The sequence below is a fragment of the Lagenorhynchus albirostris genome, chromosome 17, assembly GCF_949774975.1.
Source record: "Lagenorhynchus albirostris chromosome 17, mLagAlb1.1, whole genome shotgun sequence".
Classification (NCBI taxonomy): domain Eukaryota; kingdom Metazoa; phylum Chordata; class Mammalia; order Artiodactyla; family Delphinidae; genus Lagenorhynchus; species Lagenorhynchus albirostris.
In genome coordinates, this window is record NC_083111.1 from 80,955,874 (window position 1) to 80,977,367 (window position 21,494).

At 54.9% G+C, this 21,494-nt stretch overlaps 2 protein-coding genes across 11 annotated transcripts; both read left to right on the plus strand.

The window, feature by feature from the left end:
* The first annotated feature begins 1,223 nt into the window (after nt 1-1,223).
* On the plus strand, nt 1,224-20,654 carry LOC132507842 (zinc finger protein GLI4-like). Of its 10 annotated transcripts, none has more exons than XM_060127533.1 (6): nt 5,380-5,973; nt 12,356-12,516; nt 13,724-13,932; nt 17,419-17,577; nt 18,267-18,368; nt 19,051-20,654. In XM_060127533.1, exons 4-6 carry the CDS (start codon nt 17,451-17,453, stop codon nt 19,980-19,982), a joined length of 1,161 nt encoding a protein of 386 aa, XP_059983516.1. In that variant the 5' UTR covers nt 5,380-5,973; nt 12,356-12,516; nt 13,724-13,932; nt 17,419-17,450; the 3' UTR covers nt 19,983-20,654. The 10 variants fall into 10 exon arrangements, with proteins under 10 accessions (XP_059983523.1, XP_059983516.1, XP_059983517.1 ...); XM_060127534.1 differs by having other exon boundaries at nt 13,781-13,932; XM_060127538.1 differs by lacking the exon at nt 5,380-5,973 and adding an exon at nt 15,548-15,671 and having other exon boundaries at nt 12,501-12,516; nt 12,936-13,932; nt 18,283-18,368.
* On the plus strand, nt 4,489-5,511 carry ZFP41 (ZFP41 zinc finger protein). Its single transcript, XM_060127552.1, has one exon. The coding sequence runs from the start codon at nt 4,570-4,572 to the stop codon at nt 5,164-5,166; it is 597 nt and encodes a 198-aa protein (XP_059983535.1). The 5' UTR covers nt 4,489-4,569; the 3' UTR covers nt 5,167-5,511.
* Nucleotides 20,655-21,494: the final 840 nt, after the last annotated feature.

Here is a 21,494-nt window from a genome sequence, read left to right on the forward strand (position 1 = left end):
AAAAAAAATGCAGAGAAGGGTGAGGGCCAGAAGGTGGAGAAAGAGGCAGAATGCTGTGGTATTACAGAATGTGACCCCCAACAGTGCAGGCAGCACCCAGGACGTGCTCCTAGCCAGCAGACTACAGCAGAGCTGACAGAAGGCTGCTCCTACCGTTAGGTCATATGAGACTCCACCCCAGCAGACCCGGGCCAGAGGCTCTCCACTGACCCTGAAGGAGCATGAAGAGGGCCACATGGCAGGGAACTGTGGGCAGCCTCCCAACAGCCCAGAAAAAGCTGGCCCTCAGTCACACAGCCACCAGGAAAGGAAGCCTGCTAACAACCACATGAGTGTGGAAGAAGATCCTTCCACAGTCTCGCCTCCAGCTGAAAACACAGCCCGCGGACACCATGACCGCAGCCTTGCCAGACTGAGCAGAGGACCACCTAAGCCTCGTTGGACTCCTGTCCCACAGGAACTGTGATATAACAAACACGTATTGTTTTAAGCTGCTAACCTTGTGATAACCAGGAAACTAATACACACAGGGTAGTCAGTGGTCAGGGGTCCCCTCTAGGAGGTGAGCTCTCAGTAGATGGAAGTGCGAGTTAGCCAACCAGACAGCTGGGGACAAGTGTCCCAGGCAGAGGGAGTGGCCAGTGCAACTGAACGCATGCCACAGCGTGCCTGCTGCCTCTAAGGAACTCAAACAGGTGGCTGGCGGGGAGGGCACGCGTGAGGGAGGGGGCTGGGGTGAGTGGGGGGAGCCACAAGAAGAAGGAAGGGGGTGCGGGGGGAGTGAGGGGGGCTGAAGTGAGTGATGGAGTACAGGAGGAAGGGGGCACAAGAGTAAGGGAACGGGCGCAGAGGGGACTGAGGTGCAGCTAATGGGAGGGTGGCTGCGTGAGGGGGCGTGTGGGACCCCAGCGGAGTGGGAGGAGGTGGCTCGGGGGCGGAGTCCACCGTGGTGCACCACCGAGATGCTGGGGCCTCGCCACCTAGAGCGGCACCGGAAACGGCCGGCTGGGAGCGGGCTCTTCCTGCGGGCACCGAAGGCGAGCGGGCGGGTGGGCCAGCGGGGATCGCCTGAAACGGGAAACCAGCTGAGGGGCGGAGCCCTCCCGGGAGCACCACAGAGAGGCCCGGGCCCTCGCCTCCTAGAGCGACGCCGGAAGGGACGGGGCCAGAGGCGGGCCCTTCCGGCCGGCGCATGGGCGGGGTTGCTCGGCTGTGCGGCTTCCCGGCGCTGGGCAGCTGGAGAGCGGCGGGGCTCGGGGACGAGGCGTCCCTCCTGGCCCGGGGACCCTGCGAGGGGCGCGCCCGCCCCAGCCTCCATGCAGGAATTCACTGCGTCCCTCTGGCGTCGCGTGGGCCCCCTGCCCAGAGCAACGGCACTCCTTTCTAGGCTCCTGGGCGCCGCGGGGAGGAGGGCGAGGCTCGAAGACCAGCTCCGTGCGGATCGAGGTGGAGTCCCCGGACCCAAGGCTGGCGAGGCTCTGTCAGGCGGCGCCCTCTCCTTGGCTTCGACACCGCTGCGGGCCCACACACTGCTTGGGTGCACGTTTGCCCTTGGATCTCCCACCACTAGTAATCCAGTCTCTCCCTTAGACCCCGGCTTCTGAGGACAAGTGAGGTTACCACGGAGTATCCTGCTGCAGGGGGATACCCAAAGCTTCATGTTACAAGAGGCCTGCCACAGAGAGTGAAGGAGCTACACTGGAGTCGCACAGCAGGTACCAGCACCCCGGCCTTTAGAACGAAAAGACCAAGACAATGACCTCAGGTCTACGCCGCTTTTAATAATTAAATATTTTATTCCTTGGTGTGCACGGGACTTAGAGAAGTGAGTACGTCCAGTCTCTGCCATTAAGCACCTGCCAGCTTGAGTTAGGCAGACAAGACGATTATCTAGAATGTTTCCTGAGCAGCAGTATGTGCAGGCTACAGCCAAGTAACTAGGGATTCAAGGATGAAAAAGACACGATCCTTGCCCTGAAGAGCCCTCGGCTCGTCGGGAGACTGCCACGTCAGTGACAAGCCACACGGGAGTGACAGGAGTCCTGGTGGGGGCACAGTTCTTGGAGCACAGCCGGCAGTTGTCGGGTTCAGGGGGTTCAAGGACCACCCCTCTCCATCAAGTGGGTCAGCACAGAGCCAAGCTGAGTTTGCGCCTTCCCTGGGGAGCCGTGGGCCAGAGGGCTGATATCACTTTCCTGTTGGTTCTTGGTTCTCATCTGTTTCCTACACCTGAGCTCAAACTCCAGCCTGGCTGACTGGGGCCGTGATCCTCTGCCCTGGTTCCGCCTACCTCCCCGGCAGAGATGCTCCCATATTTGTGCATGCTTCCCTCAGCCTAGATGGCCTTCCATCACCCTCAGTTCTGGCTCTCACCTGATGCTACCTCCCAGAAGCTACCTCCAATAGAGCCTTCAGAGGATGACGTTTACCTGAATCCAAGTCAGGTGTATCTAAGCATTTTCGTTTAGAAGAAACCAGACTCTCAAACTCTTGTCAAGTTGGGAAACCTGTCCAGTCATTTTATGCGTTGCCTCTGTGCATGGGAGAGTGGGTGAAAGCCCAAGTACCCCCTTTAACTTAAAGGGAATTCAAAGCATTTGTACCTCAAAACGTATGTCACTTGGGACATTATCACCCAGAGCACCACGTTTTAGGGTGAGACAGCCTGTCAGGAGATGGACCTCCCAGTAGATCGGGCGACCAGCACAGGTCATGGGAGGTCTTCTCAGGGATGACTTGAGGACTCAGAACACGATCTGCTTTCTTTGGAAAGTGTTTTCTCCTAATCTTGTGGAGGATTTCTTTTGCTAGCAGTTAAAGAGCCTGAAGTTTGTCAAGGCTTTATCCTGGAATTGCATTAGTTAGCGCTGAGGGAAGAGGCAGGTCAACAAAACTCAGAAATAATACAGAAAAGCAATAGATGAAGGTTCTTAACCAATGAGACGTGAGCCATGCTGGTGACGCTTCTACAAGCACCTACCACTGGAACCGACTGATTCCTGTTTGAACTCGTGGTGAAGTTGGAATTCTTTTAGATGGGATTAGAGACAGAGAATGTCAGATTTTTTAGACAATGCAAGCAAGATCGTAGTTGATTGTTCCCTGGGGTTTTGGCCTTCAGTGGATGAGTTGGCTCCAGTTAAGTGCCACAAGGAGAATGGGAGCCGGGTAAGGGAACCAGGGAGTGGGGTCAGGGAGGACTGCCTGAGAAGGGCCCTCAGAGCAGAGCTCTGAATGAGTGAGGGGCCAGCACCACCAACACCTCCTCTCAGGACCTGTTTCTAGGAGCACCCAGGTGCTGAGGCAGGAAGGAATGTGTGGCAAACCTAAGGATGGCTGGGGCGGGGGGGAAGCACAGGGGCAGCAGTGTGAGGGGAGCCAGTGGGGATTTGGGCAGAGATGTGATGGGGGTTCACTGGCTGCTCTGTGGAGGATGGACCCAGGGGAGGGCTGGGATGAGGGTGGGAGCGAGTTTCATCCAGCTCAGAATCCAGGCTCCAAGTGATGGGAGGTACCTTCCATGAGGGTCACATGTGGCTCCCACAGCCTGTAACTCCAAAAGCACGTTGTCTGGCCCCAAATACAAGAAGTGGAGAAGGAGCAAGTAAAGGGCTGGGAAAACTCCAGTTTGGGGACCACGCGGCAGTCGTTGGTCCATGGTACACATGAGTCCTACTGGACGCAGGTGTGGAGATGCTGGCCCCTGGCAGAGGAATAAGAATTCCTTGGTTGGGACTTCCCTGGTGGCGCAGTGATTAAGAATCTGCCTGCCAATGCAGGGGACACGGGTTCGAGCCCTGGTCCGGGAAGATCCCACATACCGCAGAGCAATGAAGCCCATGCACCACAACTACTGAGCCTACATTCCAAAACTACTGAAGCCCGTGCGCTTAGAGCCTGTGCTCCACCACAAGAGAAGCCACTTCAGTGAGAAGCCCGTGCACCGCAACGAAGAGTAGCCCCCGCTCGCCACAACTAGAGAAAGCCCGCACGCAGCAACAAAGACCCAACGCAGCCAAAAATAAATTAATTAATTTATTAAAGAAAAAAAGAATTCCTCAGTTAGCAACTGAGTAAACGATGATGCCGTCTACTGAGATGAGGAAAACTGGGAACAGTGAGGTTGTGGGGGGTGGGTTTCTGGGAAATAAGTGCTCTGTTTGGTCATGTCCAGCCTGAGACTCGTTAGATGTCCAGGTGGGATACGTGAGCAGGGAAGGGAATGGGGCCATGTTCCCATGCCTCCCCCACCCCTTCCCTGCCCATCTGCCCCTTCATAACTCAGCACTCGAAGACCTCATGGCTGTGTTCCTCCCAAACACTCGTTTAATCTAATGTTCGTGGTCTTGTTTCTCTCCAGCCTCAGAAGGGTTGTTGGTGCTCTTCTCTTTGTTGCAGAGTTTCTGTTCCAGAACTGCAGTTACCAGCTTGGGAAAATACAGTGTTGTGTCCAAAGCAAGACCTTTCTGAAGAAGTGGAGTTACAAGGAAATTTGTAAGGCTGGAGAATTTTGCTGCTGGTCATTCTCCTTGGCCCTTGCCGGCTTCCTCTCTCCTGGGGACAAGAAAGATGGAAAAGCCCACAGGCAAAAAAAAGAAGGCACAGACCCCAGAGGAAGAAGTGCGTGTTCAGAAGGACACTCCCAAGGAAGATAAAGCATCTAGGAAAAAGAAGCCAAACCAGAGATCCACTTTGGCCAAAAAGCACAGTAAGGAACCCAGCCTGAGTCATGAGGACGAGGAACACATGTTTGAGGCCTTTAGTGCTACATTTAAAGATGACTTTGAGGGGGTTCCTGTGTTCACTCCCTTCCAGAGGAAGAAGCCCTACGAATGCAGCGAATGTGGGCGCGTCTTCAAGCACAAGACGGATCACGTTCGCCACCAGAGAGTCCACACTGGAGAGAAGCCCTTCCAGTGCACCCAGTGCGGGAAGACATTCAGGCACAGCTCCGACGTGACCAAGCACCGGAGAATTCACACCGGAGAAAAGCCCTTTAAGTGCAGTGAGTGCGGCAAAGCCTTTAACTGTGGCTCAAATCTCCTAAAACATCAGAAAACCCACACTGGAGAGAAGCCGTACGAATGTAAGGAATGTGGGAAAACCTTTGCCTACAGCTCATGTCTTATTCGCCATCGGAAACGTCACCCACGGAAGAAGCACTGAGTGTGGGGAAGCCATCCAGACTCAGAGCTTTGTGCCCGTGAAAACTGTCCTGGCAGGCCTGCCTGGGGCTCCTCCTCCCTGGCGTCTGATCGGGCTGGGGGTCCTGCCGTCACCAGGAAAACCGCCCCAGCCAGGTCACCAAACACCGGTGTGGCCAGAGACCTTTCTGGTCTAGAGAATCTCCAGGGCAAGACATCATGATAACAAGGCAGCTCCTCGCAGCTGTGGCACCAGGGAGGCGAGTGTACAAACTGCTGTCCAGGGGACAGGCTTCAGACCCGAGCACAGTCAGCACCTCTCACTGCCACCTCTGCCTGTGACTCCCATGCTGGCTTCGGCCCTCCCACCGGCTCCTTTGAAGACTGTGCTGCAGACCTTTGGCCCACTGGGTCCCAAGTCCATCTCCATGCAGCCCGGCAGGAGGCCTGTGGCCCTGAGCTGGATGGCAGTGCTTCCGCAGTGAGCACTGGGGACCCCAGTGTCCCCCTGGCTGGCTGTGGTGGCGGTGCTGTGCTTTGTCCTCTGCCTTCCCTCCTCTCTGGAGAACCATTCCTTGAACTTGGCCCCTGCTCCCAGGAACTGGGCTCTCTGTGTGTCCTCCCACATCAGCCATCATCCCAGCTGAGCAGCCTTGACTCACCAGGTGGACCACTCAGGACACTAAATGCTGCCACTGTGGGCGCTTCCTGCCCTGGCCGTGTGAGGCCCCGGGATGTTGACGGCAGCTTGGATGCAGCCTTTGCCTGCCATGCGGCCTTTCAGACACAAGACGGTGGGCCTGACCCCCAGGGCCAGCTCTCCGTTCAGGTTAGTTCCACTTCTCTGTGCTTGGCCCCCAGCTTCCATCCTACCCGCTTCACATCCACATGCTGTGCCTGCCCTTGGTTTCCCTCCAAGAGTGGTCTGGCTGGGCCTCCATGTTCTCCTGGGCGAGGGTGTGGTTTGTCCCAGAATTCCAGCACAGTATAAGAGGGGCGAGGTGACTGTTATCCAGGTAGTAATAGGGCTTTTTATCAGGAAAATGCTGACACCTACATTTTCAGCTCTTTAGACCCATAAAACTAATAATGGCCTTGATCTTGGGGGCCCCTCCATCAGGAGACAGGAGAGAGTGCTCCCAGTGGAAACATCCCTCCAGGTTAAGATTTTAACTCTCGTTCTTTCTAAAAGCTATGACGTTATAACAGCTCTACCTGAGCTCGCACCTCTGCTTCACAGCTCGGCAGGCCCTCCTCCTACCCCGACAGGCAGGCCCCAGGTGTGACCTGTGATCCTGCTCTCACAGTCCCGGAACTGGAGATGTGATGAGGCAAAGTTGTTCAAACAGGTGCCAGGGGCTGGCTCAGGGAAAACACACCTGTGATCCTGGATGGGGAAAGGTTGCTATAAAGGAGGTCACTGGGACATTTGGCAAACGTTGGGTCTAGACTGTCCACAGGGGAGGTGGGGGGGCACATCAGTGTCAAAGCTCCCTGGTTTGATGGCCTGCAGCCATCCCAGACAACGTTCTTGTCATGAAAGATGCGTGCTGAGGTCTTAAGGGCCACAGGGTCATGACATCTGCAGTTTGCTCTCAAAGGCTGAGCAAAGAAGCAATAACAACAATGCAGATTGGCAGGTTGACAGACATTTTCTGTTAAGGGACAGATAATAACTGTTCTTGGCTTTGTAGCCATAAGGTCTCTGCCACAACTCAGCTCAGCCATGACATGCAATAGCAATTACAGCACAGGAACGGCCAATAAGCCTTTATTTACAGAAGCAGGCGGTGGGCCGGATTTGGCCAGTTTCAGATGAAGGGTATGTGACACGTTCCAGGGGTGTCTGCGTCTGCTTCGGTTTGGTTTGGTTTTTATTTATGATGGTTTATAATATACCATGATGGATATATTGTTATATATAAAATATTGTATAAATGTACCGTAAATTACAACACATCACATGTACTATAGAAAAATTCTCATTTTCTATGTTATTATGTTTCCACGTTAATACCAATGGGAAGCATTTTTTGTGGCTGCGTAATGATCCATTAAATAAAAAGTTGACTTAACCTTCTCCTAACAAAGGCATGTAGGCTGTTTCCAGTTTAGGTCAATAAAAACAAGGCAGTAAACATCTCCACATTTAGGGCCAACAGGACGGGTTGCCAGAAATGAGCTGACGGGGAGATCATTCTGGCAAATTACCTTCCCCCAGGTTGTGCTGCATAAGTGCCCCAGCAGTGCACAGGTAGCAGGTGGGTTTTAATCTCGCCAATTTGATGGGAGAGAAGAAGCATTCTAATTTGGTGTCTTCGAGTTCTAGAGAGGAAGCAGGTGGCAAAGAGTGTAGGCTTTGGAGCCAGGGGTTACTGACTCGACCCTCGTGCCTTGGAGATGTGGGACCTTGGGCCCGTCCTTCACCTCCTTGTGCCTATGGTTCCTCAGAGATGACTTGGAGGCATTGACAGTGCTCAGCCTGGTCAGTGACTGTGTGTGACCTCAGTGCCATGCTGACCCCCAGTTCAGCCACTGTCAGCTCCAGTCACGTGTTAGTGTCCTTAGTGAGGGGACATTTTTCCACAGGCATGAGAGGCGGCTGTGCAAGCAGACAGCCGTCAGTCCCTCTCTCAGGAGAATGAAATCAACCAGGAAAACAAGAGAGACATGAGAAAATAAATCACACAATCAAACTAAAATCAGTCCACTGTCTTTTTTGCCTCCTGTCATTTTGGTTCAGACAGACAGGCTCATTTCCCATTTCTTCTGAGTTAACCATTATGACACCACATCACCACCAAGCACTGAACCCAAATCTTTCAGATAAATCTGTTTTGATGGGTTTTTTGTTTTTTGGGTTTTTTTTCTATTGCTCTTCAAATGAAACCCAAATTCCAGAAAAAGAAAACCTTCTAAGTAGCCTGAGTCAAAGAAGAAAAACATAGGCTTCCCTGGTGGCGCAGTGGTTAAGAATCCACCTGCCAATGCAGGGGACATGGGTTTGAGCCCTGGTCTGGGAAGATCCCACATGCCACGGAGCAGTAAGTCCGTGCACCACAACTGCTGAACCTCTGTCTAGAGCCCATGAGCCACAACTACTGAGCCCACGCACCACAACTACTGAAGCCCCCTGTGCTCTGCAACAAGAGAAGCCACCACAATGGGAAGCCCGCGCACCGCAACAAAGAGTAGCCCCCGCTCACTGCAGCTAGAGAAAGCCTGCACACAGCAACGAAGACCCAACACAGCCAAGAATAAATAAATTTTTTAAAAGAGAGAAGAAAAATATATAATGAAAAAATATATATATATAATGAAAGTTATAAAATACTTAAACCTGGATGATAATGAAAATACAACTTGCCAGAAATTCTGGTGTAACTAAAGCCAAACGGAAATTTGTAGCCTTATGTGACCAGCAGAAGAGCTGGAAATCAACAAGCTAAGCATCCAACTTTAAAAGTGAAAAAAGGCCAACAGAATAAACTCAGAGTAGAATGGAGGCAATAAATTATAGAAATTAATATGACTAATGGGAATGGAGAGCATTTTTAATAAAAGTTGGTGCTCTGACAGGACTATGAAAATTGACATTCCCTGGCAGTGGAATCCAGAAAGAGAGAAGGAAGGAGCAAAGGAGCTCCTTTAGGAGTGAGAAGGAGAGCTCCATTAGGAGTGAGAAGGGGAGGATAATGGCAGATACATCAGAGATTAGAAGGATAAACTGTCGAACCAAGAGATGTGAGAACTGAAATGAAGTGGGTTATAGAAGAAAGATGAGTTACTGAAGCCAACTCGAGGAAATAGCCTGAAGAATCCTCTAACCAGACAGATTGCTTTCATAGATAACATAAATTCAGAGATGCATAGACGACATAAATTGCAGAGGAAAGAACACTTCCAAATTTGTTCTATGAGGCCACCATTACCCTGATACTAAAACAAGACAAAGATACCACTAAAAAAGAAAATTACAGGCAATATCACTGATATTATGCAAAAATCCTCAACAAAATAACTAGCAAACCAAATCCAACAATACATTAAAAGGGTCATACACCATGATCAAGTAGGATTTATCCCAGGGATGCAAGGCTTTTTCAATATTCGCAAATCAATCAGTGTGATACACGACATTAACAAACTGAAGAATAAAAACCATATGGTCATCTCAATAGATTCACAAAAAGCTTTTGATAATATTCAGCACCCATTTATGATTTTAAAAAAAAAAAGAAAACTCTCCAGAAAGTGAGCACAGAGGGAACATACCTCAACTTAATAAAGGCCATATATGACAAACCCACAGCTAACATCATACTTAGTGGTGAAAAGCTGAAAGCATTGCCTCTAAGACCAGGAACAAGACAGGATGTCCACGCTGGCCACTTTTATTCAACATAGTTTTGGAAGTCCTAGCCACGGCAATCAGAGAAGAAAAAGAAATAAAAGGGATCCAAATTGTAAAAGAATAAGTAAAAATGTCACTGTCTGCAGATGACATGATACTATACATGAAAATCCTAAAGATGCCACCAGAAAACTGCTAGAACTCATCAATGAATTTGGTAAAGTTGCACAATAAAAAATTAATACATAGAAATCTGTTGCATTTCTATAACAACAAAAGATCAGAAAGAGAAATTAAGGAAACAGTCCCATTGCCTACATATCAAAAAGAATAAAATACCTAGGAATAAACCTACCTAAGGAGGTGAAAGACCTGTACTCCAAAAACTACAAGATGCTGATGAAAGAAATCAAAACTGACACAAACAGATGGAAAGATATACCATGTTATTGGACTGGAAGAATCAATATTGTCAAAATGACTATACTCCCCAAGGCAATCTACAAATTCAAGGCAATCCCTATCAAATTACCAATGGCATTTTTTGCAGATCTAGAACAAAAAAACCTTAAAATTTGTATGGAAACACAAAAGACCCTGAATAGCCAAAGCAATCTTGAGAAAGAAAAACAGAGCTGGAGGAATCAGGCTCCCTGACTTCAGACTATACTACAGAGCTACAGTCATCAAAACAGTATGGTACTGGCACAAAGACAGACTTATAGATCAATGGAACAAGATAGAAGCCTAGAGATAAACCTACGCACCTATGGTCAATTAATCAATGCAAAGGAGGCAGGAACATACAATGGAGAAAAGACAGTCTCTTCAATAAGTGGTTCTGGGAAAACTGGACAGCTACATGTAAAAGAATGTAATTAGAACATTTTCTAATACAATATACAAAAATAAACTCAAAATAGATTAAAGACCTAAATGTAAGATCGGATACTATAAAACTCTTAGAAGAAAACATAGGCAGAACGCTCTTTGACATAAACTGCAGCAAGATGTTTTTGAATCCACCTACAGTAATGAAAATAAAAACAAGAATAAACAAATGGGACCTAATCAAATGTAAAAGCTTTTGCACAGCAAAGGAAACCATAAACAAAACAAAAAGACAACCCACAGAATGGGAGAAAATATTTGCAAACGATGCAACTGACAAGGAATTAATCTCCAAAATATAGAAACAGCTCATGTGGCTCAATATCAAAAAACCCAATAAAAAAAAATGGACAGGGCTTCCCTGGTGGCGCAGTGGTTGAGAGTCCGCCTACCAATGCAGGGGACACGGGTTCGTGCCCCAGTCCGGGAAGATCCCACATGCCGTGGAGCGGCTGGGCCCATGAGCCATGGCCGCTGAGCCTGCATGTCCGGAGCCTGTGCTCCGCAACGGGAGAGGCCACAACAGTGAGAGGCCCGCGTACAGCAAAAAAAAAAAAAAAAAAAAAAAGGACAGAAGACCTAAATAGCCATTTATCCAAAGAAGACATACAGATGGCCAAAAAGCAGATGAAAAATGCTTAACATCACCAATTATTAGAGAAATGCAAATGAAAACTACAATGAGGTTTCACCTCACACTGGTCAGAATGGCCATGATCAAAAAGTCTACAAATAATAAATGCTGGAGAGGGTGTGGAGAAAAGTGAACCCTCCTGCACTGTTGGTGGGAACGTAAATTGGTGCAGCCACTATGGAGAACAGCATGGAGGCTCCTTAAAAAACTACAAATAGAACTACCATACGACCCAGCAATCCCACTATGGGGCATATATCCAGAGAAAACCATAATTTCAAAAGATACATGCACCCCAATATTCATTGCAGCATTATTTACAATAGCCAAGACATGGAAGCAACCTAAATGTCCATTGACAGAGGAAAAGGTAAAGGAGATGTGGTATATATATATACAATGGACTATTAGCCATAAAAAAGAATGAAATAATGCCATTTGCAGCAACATGGATGGACCTAGAGATTATCATACTAAGTGAAGTAAGTCAGAAAGAGAAAGACAGGTATCATATAATATCACTTATTTGTGGAATCTTAAAAGAAAATGATACAAATGAACTTATGTACAAAGCAAAAATAGACTCACAGACTTAGGAAACAAACTTACGGTTACCAAAGGGGAAAGGTGGGGGGGGGATAAATTAGGAGGTTGGAATTAACATATACACACTACTATATATAAAAATTGATAATTGACAAGGACATACTGTAGAGCACAGGGAACTCTACTCAATACTCTGTAATGACCTATATGGGAAGAGAAACTGAAAAAGAATATATATATATACCCACACATATATGTATGTATAACTGAATCACTTTGCTGTACACCTGAAACGAACACAACATTGTAAATCAACTATACTCCAATATAAAATAAAAATCAAAGAACAAAACAGTCTATAGCAAATTAAACCTTAAGGTTAAATGTTAAACGGCATTCTCTTTGAAAACAAGCAGTACAGAGTTTCTGCCATCACTATTAATATTCACGTGGACCTTCCCGGACCAGGGCTTGAACCCGTATTTCCTGTATTGGCAGGCACATTCTTAACCACTGTGCCACCAGGGAAGTCCCAAGTTTTGAAGCACTTTCCTTGAAATCTTGTTACCACCCAGGGTGGGTTACATGGGTTGAGCCACAGCCCGCGCCCCCTTCCCCACCTTGCTCTCCTCCAGCCCCTGTGGCCGTTATCCCCACCAAGTACCAGCCTCCGCGTGTCCATGTGCCCAGAGCCTGGCCTCATTCACACCGTTGGCATTGCCCAACTGTTGATCATTTCCCAATTATCAACCAGGTGATAATTGCGCTTCTTTATTTATTCAAAAGGTATTTCTGTCCTTTTTCGGCTGTGAAAGCAGATCCGCCCCAAAGCAAGAAGTTCCTGATGAAATATGCGTGAAAAAGAACCTCACAACTAGCAAAACTTCCACGTTCCTGAGCTCCAGGGAGGAACAGAGATCAAGAAGGAAGGGAAGAGAAAGGCCGTGGTAAGAAAGGACACCCCTGCGGTCCACATGCTAGGCTGCAGGAGGGGCGTGCGGGGACACGGCGCGGAGGGCTGTCACTGCAGCGCGGGCGCTGTCACTACAGGGCAGGCATTGTCACCGCAGGGCAGGTGGCCGGGCAGCAGACACTCCACCCTCGGGCAGTGCCTGCCGTCGGGTCAGGTGGAGGTGGAGGGAAGTGTTCCGTCTGATAGGCCGTGTGAAGGCAGTGAGATGAAGAGGGGAAGCAACCGCAGGGAGACGTCTCGAGATTCTGAGGCGCTCAGCCCCTCCCCCTCAGCCAGGAGTGCTGTAGGACAGGCTCCAGGAGGAAAGAGCTGCAGGCCAAGTCAGAACCTCCTTGGCCTCGGAGCTTGTCCCGGCAAACGCCCTTCAGGGTGTCCCCTCCCCACTGAACACAGGAGAACGGTTAAAGCAGCGACCGCAGAAACACGTCAGGCACCTGAGTTACCGCGCAGGCTCCCCGCTGCCGGGGCCAGCACGGAGGGCGCTGGGACGGCATGACCTGGCGTCAGAGCGAAGGCACAGAGGACCTTGAACGGACGTGGGGACACCTGCGGATGTCCCGGGGACGTGACGTCTGTGGTCCTTCGTGCCAGACCCTGTGCTCTGAGGGCAGCTGGCGGTGCGGGCCACGGAGCAGGCGGGGCCGATGGGCTTCAGCCCAGGTCGCCCTCGCCAGGTCCACTGCACCCCTGGGGAGGCTCTGGGCACCAGCATGTCACCTGGGCTTCATTTCTAATGGCCGCTCATGTCTGTCCCCATTTTGGGCACCGAGATGTGATCATTCCTTTCTTCTGCCGGTGAGCTAGACACCAAGACGCGCTGCAGAGTGACACTGGGCTGGCCTGGGCCCTGGGGGCAAGGCCAGGGCTCCGAGTCGCCCTGCTTGCCGTGGAAGCCCCTGGTGCTGGGGCACTTGGGCATTTGCTCTGGAGCAGCACAGCCAGAGGTCACGGTGAGGGTGGGGTTTTCAGTGAGCTAAGATGGCGGGGTAAAGGGGGTGTCTTGAGGCCCACGGAAGCAGTGTTGGGACCAGAGAGGGAAATGGCGGGGGACAGGGCGGGAGTGACCCGGGATCCACTGCCTGGGGTCAGGGCTGTGCTCTGAGAGGCAGCCGGTGTCTTCAAGGACCCCTGCCCCGAGCTCGGAGTTCACTGCCTCCTGGCTGCTTGCGCACAAACTCCAGCCACCTGTCAGCAAAGCCGGGAGCCGGAGGTCCTCCCCTTGACCAGAGCCCCTACAGGATCCAGGCCCAGCCACAGGGCGAGGCTGACGCTGCGGACTCCACGGACGGGGATTTCCAAGGCCTGAGGACAGCCGTCCCTCGGGATGAGCTCCCGGCGCCCCGGCCCCACTGCCCACAGCGATCTCGGCACTGGGAGGCCCCGGTGTCAGGTACGTCCGACACAACCTGCGAGCTCCCTGTGGGCCCACGTGGCCTGTGTCCCCGCAGCCTCACCCACGCAGCATCCTGGTCCTGTTTGCCTTTAGTGTCCTGCCTCTTGGTGTTACTGCGTGTTTGTTTCCTGGAGAGCTTCAGCACTGGGGGTGCTGCTCTTCTCATGCCCCCCTGGTGGACCGAGGTGGCCATGGGCTACAAACGCCTGTGCACAGCGGGTGGCCTTGGGCCTGTGCTGGGGCGGATGCTTTCCCCAGTCTAGTGTTTCTGACTGTTATTTTTAGTCCTAGAAATGCAACTTTCCAACTAGTCAAATTTGTTGAACTTTTACTTGATTATATTTTCACATCCTTCAGTCCGTGGAAAGCAAGTGTGGTCTACATTTGGGGTAGATGTTCTCTTTTGTTCTCTCCTCGCTTTCCCGGGGCTTGCTTTTCACGCAGTGTTCTCTTAACCCAGACGGCTGTTGCGCTGGTCCCCACGTTTCTTCCCAGATGCCCTGGGCATCCGTCAGTGCTTCCTTGTCCTGCTGCCTCTGGATCTTGTTTTCTCCTACAATAAACATCTGTTCTGACCTGTTCACTGCATTCAGCTGCTCTCCCCACAGTCAAGAGTCCCCAGGGAGGTGGCACTGCCTCAAGGGAGAGACCATCTCCCAGCTCAAGGTCTGGCCCAGGCCTGCAGAGCCAGAGGCCCAGCTGGTCACTGCCTCTGGATGTGTCTCTTGGGGGCCGCCTCATCTTAACCAAGCTTGTAAGAGACCAACACACAAATCAGAAAAGGAATGTGCTAACTTAGGATGGGCATGACCCCTTGCTTCAGCAAAATACCGTGTCCCTCAATAGACACCCCCTCTCTGAGCCTGGATACAGGTTCCCCTGCTATCCAAAAGCAGAGCGTTCCTGTGACACCTTCCAAGGCCGAAATGGCATAAAGCGAAGAGGCACTTAGTTACCTTGTTAGGACACGTGTTGCTCACGGCGCACAAGGCAAATCGAGACGAAGCGCAGACGCCCCCAGACGCGGCTCGCAGCCCTGGCAGCTTGGTGCTGAGTGCAGTCCCACAGGAGCTCGGCAGGGGCCGCTCTCGCTGCCTCGGTTGCAGCTGCTGCAGAACAAATGCTGAGCGCTGTTTTCACTTTTTGCCTTTATTCAAAAAAAGCTAAAATCCTGTTTGGCTTTGTTGGAAACCAGGTACTAATGTAGGTCTCTTGTAAAAGCAAAGTGGTGTAAAGAGAACTTTCAAAAAGCAGGGGACATTTTTACCTGGGAAACAAAGTTAGGCCCTGTCGTTGCTTCATGCCTACAGTGTGACGTGACCTTGCCTGCCCCCAGACCCTGTCAGCACCCCGTTCAGGTCCTGAGCTCTGACGCGCTCTGTCAGTCCTCCCCTCTGTGCCCCTGCTCACTTTGCCTCTGTTAGAGCAGATGTTCTCACGAGGGGCGATTCTGCCCTCAGGAGCGGACGTTGGCAACACCTGGGGACATTTTTTTGGTTGTCCCCACTGAGGGGAGGTACTGTTGTCAGTTGCGGGGGGCAGGGAAGCTGTTCAGCGTCCTAAAGAGCCCAGGATGCTGAGGGTGGGGACCCGAGTTAGATCCGTGACTTAGGCGAAGGGCCAAAGAGGAGATTCACGAGGCCGGAGAGAGAAGAGTAAGCGCTGTCGGCTGGAGGCTTCAGAAGCTGGAAAATGAGGAGAAGCAGCTTTCGGCAGAAGCCTACACACTTGACAAGGTGCACGTCCAAGCTGAGAAGGCTGGCAGGGCCTGGGGATGGGGGCGCGGGTAACCCTGACAGTGGGGCAGAGGTGGGAAGAAAAATGGTGATTGGCTAAAAGTCTCCAGGGGAGTAATTAGAACCCCTCAGGTCTGTCCACCATCGGGGAGGACACATCCAAGGAGAATTAGGTTGTGTGCATTTCCATCACAACCCCCCTCCTCTCCCCTGCTATCTGCCCGTCTCCCTCCTGCCTGAACCCCGAGGTGTCCTCTTGCCCCGCCCATAGCCCCCGAGGTCACCAAGGCACCGGTCCGCCGGGGACCTAGAGCGTCCCGGAAGTGCGCGAGGCCGGGCGGGCGGGGCGCGGGAGCACTTCCGGCCGGCGGGCGGACTGGCGGCCACCTCCCGATCGGAAGGTGAGTGGGCGCCGGGCGGCGGTGGTGGCGGCTGCGGGGCACCCTCGGCCCAGCCCGCGCTCGCGCGTTGTCCCCGCAGCCGCCGAGACCTTGGCCTCGGCCGGGCGTGGGGGGCGCGGACGGCGGGACGCAGGGGGCACACTGGCCCCTGACGATCGCGGGTGTCCGTTTGCGGGGCGCCTCCCCACGCGCCCGGAACCCCAGGGACGGGAGCTGTGGTGATGCCCACTTTGCAGATGGAAAAGAGGCTCAGAGCTGCCCCTGGCCCGAGGTCCGTGGCCGGACTCAGCCGGGGCACCCTGCTCTCCGCTGCCAAGCGCCCCGAGTTCGGGCTCTTTCCGGCGGCGCACAGGCTCCAAGCTGGGAGGCGGGGTGGAGGGTTTGCTCCTGGGCCGGTGCCGTTTGTGTCCCCTCTGCCTTCAGCCTGTTGGAGCAGCGTAGACGTTTGCACTGGCGTCCCTTCGTGACCGCCACCTCCCCTCAGAGCCCGGCTAGGGGTGACCGTGCCCTTTCCCAGATATTTAAAATGTGGCATACCCAGATGTCAGGACTGCAGACCCACCGTGTGTCCACTTACCTGGCTGTGGGTGATCCTTCCCATCTTCAGGGGCTGAGGTCGGGGGCTGACCCAGGAGGCCCCCACTGGTGAGGAGCCCTGTGGCGTCTGCCTCCCTGCTTCCTTGAAGCAGGTACTGCCAGCACCGTTATTGGATGTACATTACCTTTCGTCCTTCCTCTGCCCCTTTTCACTCCCAGATAAGGCCTCCTACTTCATGGAAGTGTGAAAGAAAAATCCTCATTTTAGACCAAGCTATTCCTGCAAACCAGACTAAAGAAAAGTATCTTTGACCCCAGAGGAGGCTCGGAGAACCCTAGGCGGGGCTGGGATGTGAGGGGTCCCAGCCTGCGGCCTCTGAGGGGGGTTTTCCTCTCTGGAAATGTCTCGTTAAGATCTAACCTAGGACGTTCCTGCTCCTGCAGGCAAAGTCAGTTTTTTGCTCTCCCCAGGACCAGCGGCCCCCAGCTGTGATGGGGGAGGTTTTTCCGGGAGAACCAGCTTTGCTTCTCTCCATGGGCAAGGCCTTGGGTTGGGAGGACATTGCAGGCATTGCTGGGGGGAGAGCTTGGGTTCAGTTCGTGTGGGTGCGCTGGTGCTGTGCACATGGTAGAACTAACACACCAGGGGCCCCGGTGGCCTCGCACTGTGGGCCCCACAGGTTACCTCTTGGCGTTTAGTCCCTCCCCCAGGGGAGGAGCCTCCAGCTCACCTGTGGCTGATCGGCCCCACCCCGCACATCCCTCTGACCCCCTCATCTCGCCGTGGTTTTCGTTTCCCCGGCTCCCAGGTGTGCACTCCTCCAGCAGGCCTTGGGGGAAGATGGCAGCCCTGGGGGACAGTCAGGAGCCCCCTCATGTCCTGTCCACTGTCACTTTCGAGTCACCGGAGACACCTGGAGCCTGCCACCGCCACGAGGCCCAGCTTCACCTCCACGGCCATCAACATGGTACTTGCCTCCCTGCACCGTCACTGCGGGCAGGCAGCTCACTGGGCGCTGGGGCTCCTGCACCCTGGTGCTTGGGTCGGGACTCGGGCAGCAGTGCTTGAGGCTAGGGGTCGAGCTGTGTGAGCAGTGGCTCCCTAGAAGACAGTCCCTTGGAGTATGTTTCTTTAGGGGATGAGGGGTGCAAAAAAAGAAGCCTCGATGGCCAGGCCTGTGTGAGGGAGTCAGTCACCTTATCTCCCTCTCCGAGCCTTTGATCCCACGCCAGGAAAATGGTCTCCAGAGTTCTGGGCAAGCTGGTTTGGGTGGGGACCCCCAGGGACCTGCAGGGATGGAGCCAACAGCCTTGCTCCGCCCCCCAGCAGGGTCTGGGGGTGTCCAGGTGTGGAAATAGCCGACAACTGGTCGGGGAGGATGTCCAAGCCCTGCGGTGTGTGGTGCCCCTGGACCCTGCTCACACGCAGCCGTCAGGGAGTCCGGGGTCCCTTCCCTGCCCCATGTCCCACAGGAGGCCTGGCCTCACTCCCCTCACAGTCGAGGACACAAATCAGCTCTTGGTAGCCAGGACGAGGGCCCAGGTAGATGTGTTCTGTCCCACTCAGCGAGCCTCCAGAGGGCAACGAGGTGTCTTGGGGGGTACAACCCGTTCTAGAGGAGGGGGAGATGAGCCCCAGCCCCGCTGTGACCCTCAGGCTTCCCCGGCTGCAGCCCTGAGGTGCTCTCCCAGCCACCACAGGAGGACGATCTCCGGGACGTGGAGGAGGTCCAGGCTGGCAGAGACACCTGCTGGCCAGGTGAGCAAGCGGAACCTGCCGCGGGGCCCCGCCCAGAAGCGCGTTTACCTGCGGCTGCTGCACTCCAGGCTCTGTGCAGCGCCCACCACCGCTGCCAGGCCCCGGGGCCCCACTTGTCCCTGGCTCAGCGCTCACTTCTGTCCCCCACAGCCCCTCCCCACGTTCAGTCCCGGTCTTGTTGCTGACACTTTCTGGGCTGTGAGAGCAGCGCAGACCCCCATATCCACCTGCCTGTCCGGCTAGAGTGTCCGACTTGGCAACACTGGCCAGCAATCGGGGCGTCGTCCTGGCACCCCTGTGTACTGCCCTTGACCTCCACTTGTCCCCTAAATCGAGCTCTGGTCCCCACCCCCTTCCCCTGGGGCTTCGCTCATCCAGGCCCTCAGCTCCTCGTTTCTCTCCCTCCCCACCCCACCCCCCGCCTCTCTACCCTAGAGAAGCCCTTGGGGTGTTCTCTGGGGATCCGTGGAGCAGCTCCGGGGCCGTGTGGGCAGCGTCCTCAGGATCAGGGGCTTTTCTGCTTGGCTCTGAGTCTGAATCTCCTGTCAGGCTTCCCCCTTCCACATGCGCGCGCACCCTGTGTGTTCTCACCCTGGTGCTGTCATCTGGAACGGGGCGGGGGTCCCCGCGGACGGACAGCCTGGTGGGCGGCTGAGTGCTCTCCGCCTCTCCCGTTTCTCAGATCCCGAGTTGGAGCGCGAGCAGGCCCCGTCGTCTCCCCAGCCGCACAATCCTGAAGATGAGGTGGACCAGGACACGCGGGTGCTCAGGACCCTTCTGAGGAGCCTTCCCCATAGACCCAGGTGTGGGGACAGCTTGGGGCAGGAGTGCAGCCTGGAGCGGCCGTTAGGCCAGCCGCCGGGGGCCGGGCCCCGCCCCCAGAAGAGAGGCACCTGGCGTGGGCCGCTCGGGCTGCAGGGAGCCTCGGGGACAGAGGGCGGCCCGGGGCGCGCCGACGAGCTGGCGGGCAGCCTCGGCCGGGGCTCGGGCCTCGGGGCCCGGCAGAGTGGCCCGCGGGGCGGGAAGCCGCACAGGTGTGAGGCCTGCGGGAAGAGCTTCCAGTACAACTCGCTGCTGCTGAAGCACCAGCGCATCCACACGGGCGAGAAGCCCTACGCCTGCCACGAGTGCGGCAAGCGCTTCCGCGGCTGGTCGGGCTTCATCCAGCACCACCGCATCCACACGGGCGAGAAGCCCTACGAGTGCGGCCAGTGCGGCCGCGCCTTCAGCCACAGCTCGCACTTCACGCAGCACCTGCGCATCCACAACGGCGAGAAGCCGTACGAGTGCGGCGAGTGCGGCCAGGCCTTCAGCCAGAGCTCCAACCTGGTGCGGCACCAGCGGCTGCACACGGGCGAGAAGCCGTACGCCTGCAGCCAGTGCGGCAAGGCCTTCATCTGGAGCTCGGTGCTCATCGAGCACCAGCGCATCCACACGGGCGAGAAGCCCTACGAGTGCCCCGACTGCGGCAAGGCCTTCCGCGGCCGCTCGCACTTCTTCCGGCACCTGCGGACCCACACGGGCGAGAAGCCCTTCGCCTGCGGCGCCTGCGGCAAAGCCTTCGGCCAGAGCTCCCAGCTCATCCAGCACCAGAGGGTGCACTACCGGGAGTAGCGGGCGCGGGGCCGCGCGTCAGCAGCCTGAGGTCGAGGCGAGTTCCCGCGGAGGGCTCCTGCCTTCGCGCCTCCTGGCTGGCGCAGCCGGCATCTCGTGCGTGTCCCGAATAAAGTCTGTGTACTTGATGGACGCGGGAGGAAGGCCACGTGGCTGCCCCCCATCCCTGAGGGCTCCTGTCGGCAGAGCCCACCGCGTGCCCTAGCGGCCGAGGCCTGCGGGCGTCGTGACTTACCAGAGCCATAGCCAGGGCGGGGTCAGGCACCCCAGGACGGGTGGTTTCCAGATTGGGGTGGGGGGGCCCGGGCTGCCCGCTCTCCCCCTGGGCTGTAGTCTCTGGCGGTTTGGTTTCCTCATGCATCTGGGAGAATGTGTGTGGCATGTTCTCTCTGCAGCAAGCCCTCGGATCTGCTCTGTTTGCCTTCTCACCCTGCCTCTGCACCTACTGGTGGCTGCCTGAGGCCAGCGGGCTTCAGTGGAAGGTGGCCCTGCCCAGCCTTCATAGCTGCCTCCAGCCCCAGGAAGCCGGGGCCCCAGGGGGTTCCCCGCTTGACAGGTCTGGGCGACTGCAGCTGGGCATTGGCTGTAGCCGGCTTCAGATCTGCCATGACTGCCCTGTAGCTCCCCAGCCCCTGTGGTAAAGGGGAGAGCCCAGCTGGGTGGGGCGCCTTCTGTCTGCCTTCCTGCCTGCTCCTTCCTGGACAGCTTTTGGACCCCCACCCCTGCCGCCTGCACCACACACGGAGGAGTTGCCCGGCCCCTCTCCAGGGTATAACTCCGCCTCACCTCCACATCCTCTTTCCCAGTGACCCCAATGGAGAGCCCTGTGGTTGGGCTGCCCCGCCTCTCCAGGCTACACTCCCAGGGCCCCGAGGCCATCAAGCGCTTTGGACTGCCCCACGAGGGTCAGAACACCTCCTTGAGTCGTCTTTGCTGGTGCACTGTGACACCCTGGAAGATGAGGGACATCTGCCTTCTCCCCAGCCCCCTGTCCCTAATACCACGTGGCTATTGGGTATCGTGAAGCTTCCACCTTGGGCAGCCAGACCGCGGAGCGGGCGAGCAGAGCCCCCAGGGCTTTCCGGGGAGCGGTGGCTCAGCCTGTGCTCCAGAAGTGTCATCCTGCAGCCTCAGCACCAAGGCTGGACTCGGATACCTGCACCACAACCGGACTTAGCGGGCAGCCCCAGAGCAGAGCCTGGCGGTCCTCCACACTGTCCTAGACTGTCCTGGAGGTGGCCCGGCAGACCCTCGGTGACGGGACAGGGACAGGGCGGGAGCTCCCAGGCCACTGAGCAGCAGGCGTGCAAGCTAGGAAGGCTGCCCAGAGGAGGGGAGCGTGGAATCAACCGCCCCCAGCTGCAGCTCCTCGGTGCCAGGAGGTGAACTCTCAGCAAAGGCTCTGTGTCCTCCCTTGTCGCGTGCGGCCCGCCGAGATGGGCTGAATGGCATTTGCATTTGCCGGCTTGGGACCGGTTCTCTCTCGAGGGTTCCGTCTGATGCATTCAGCAC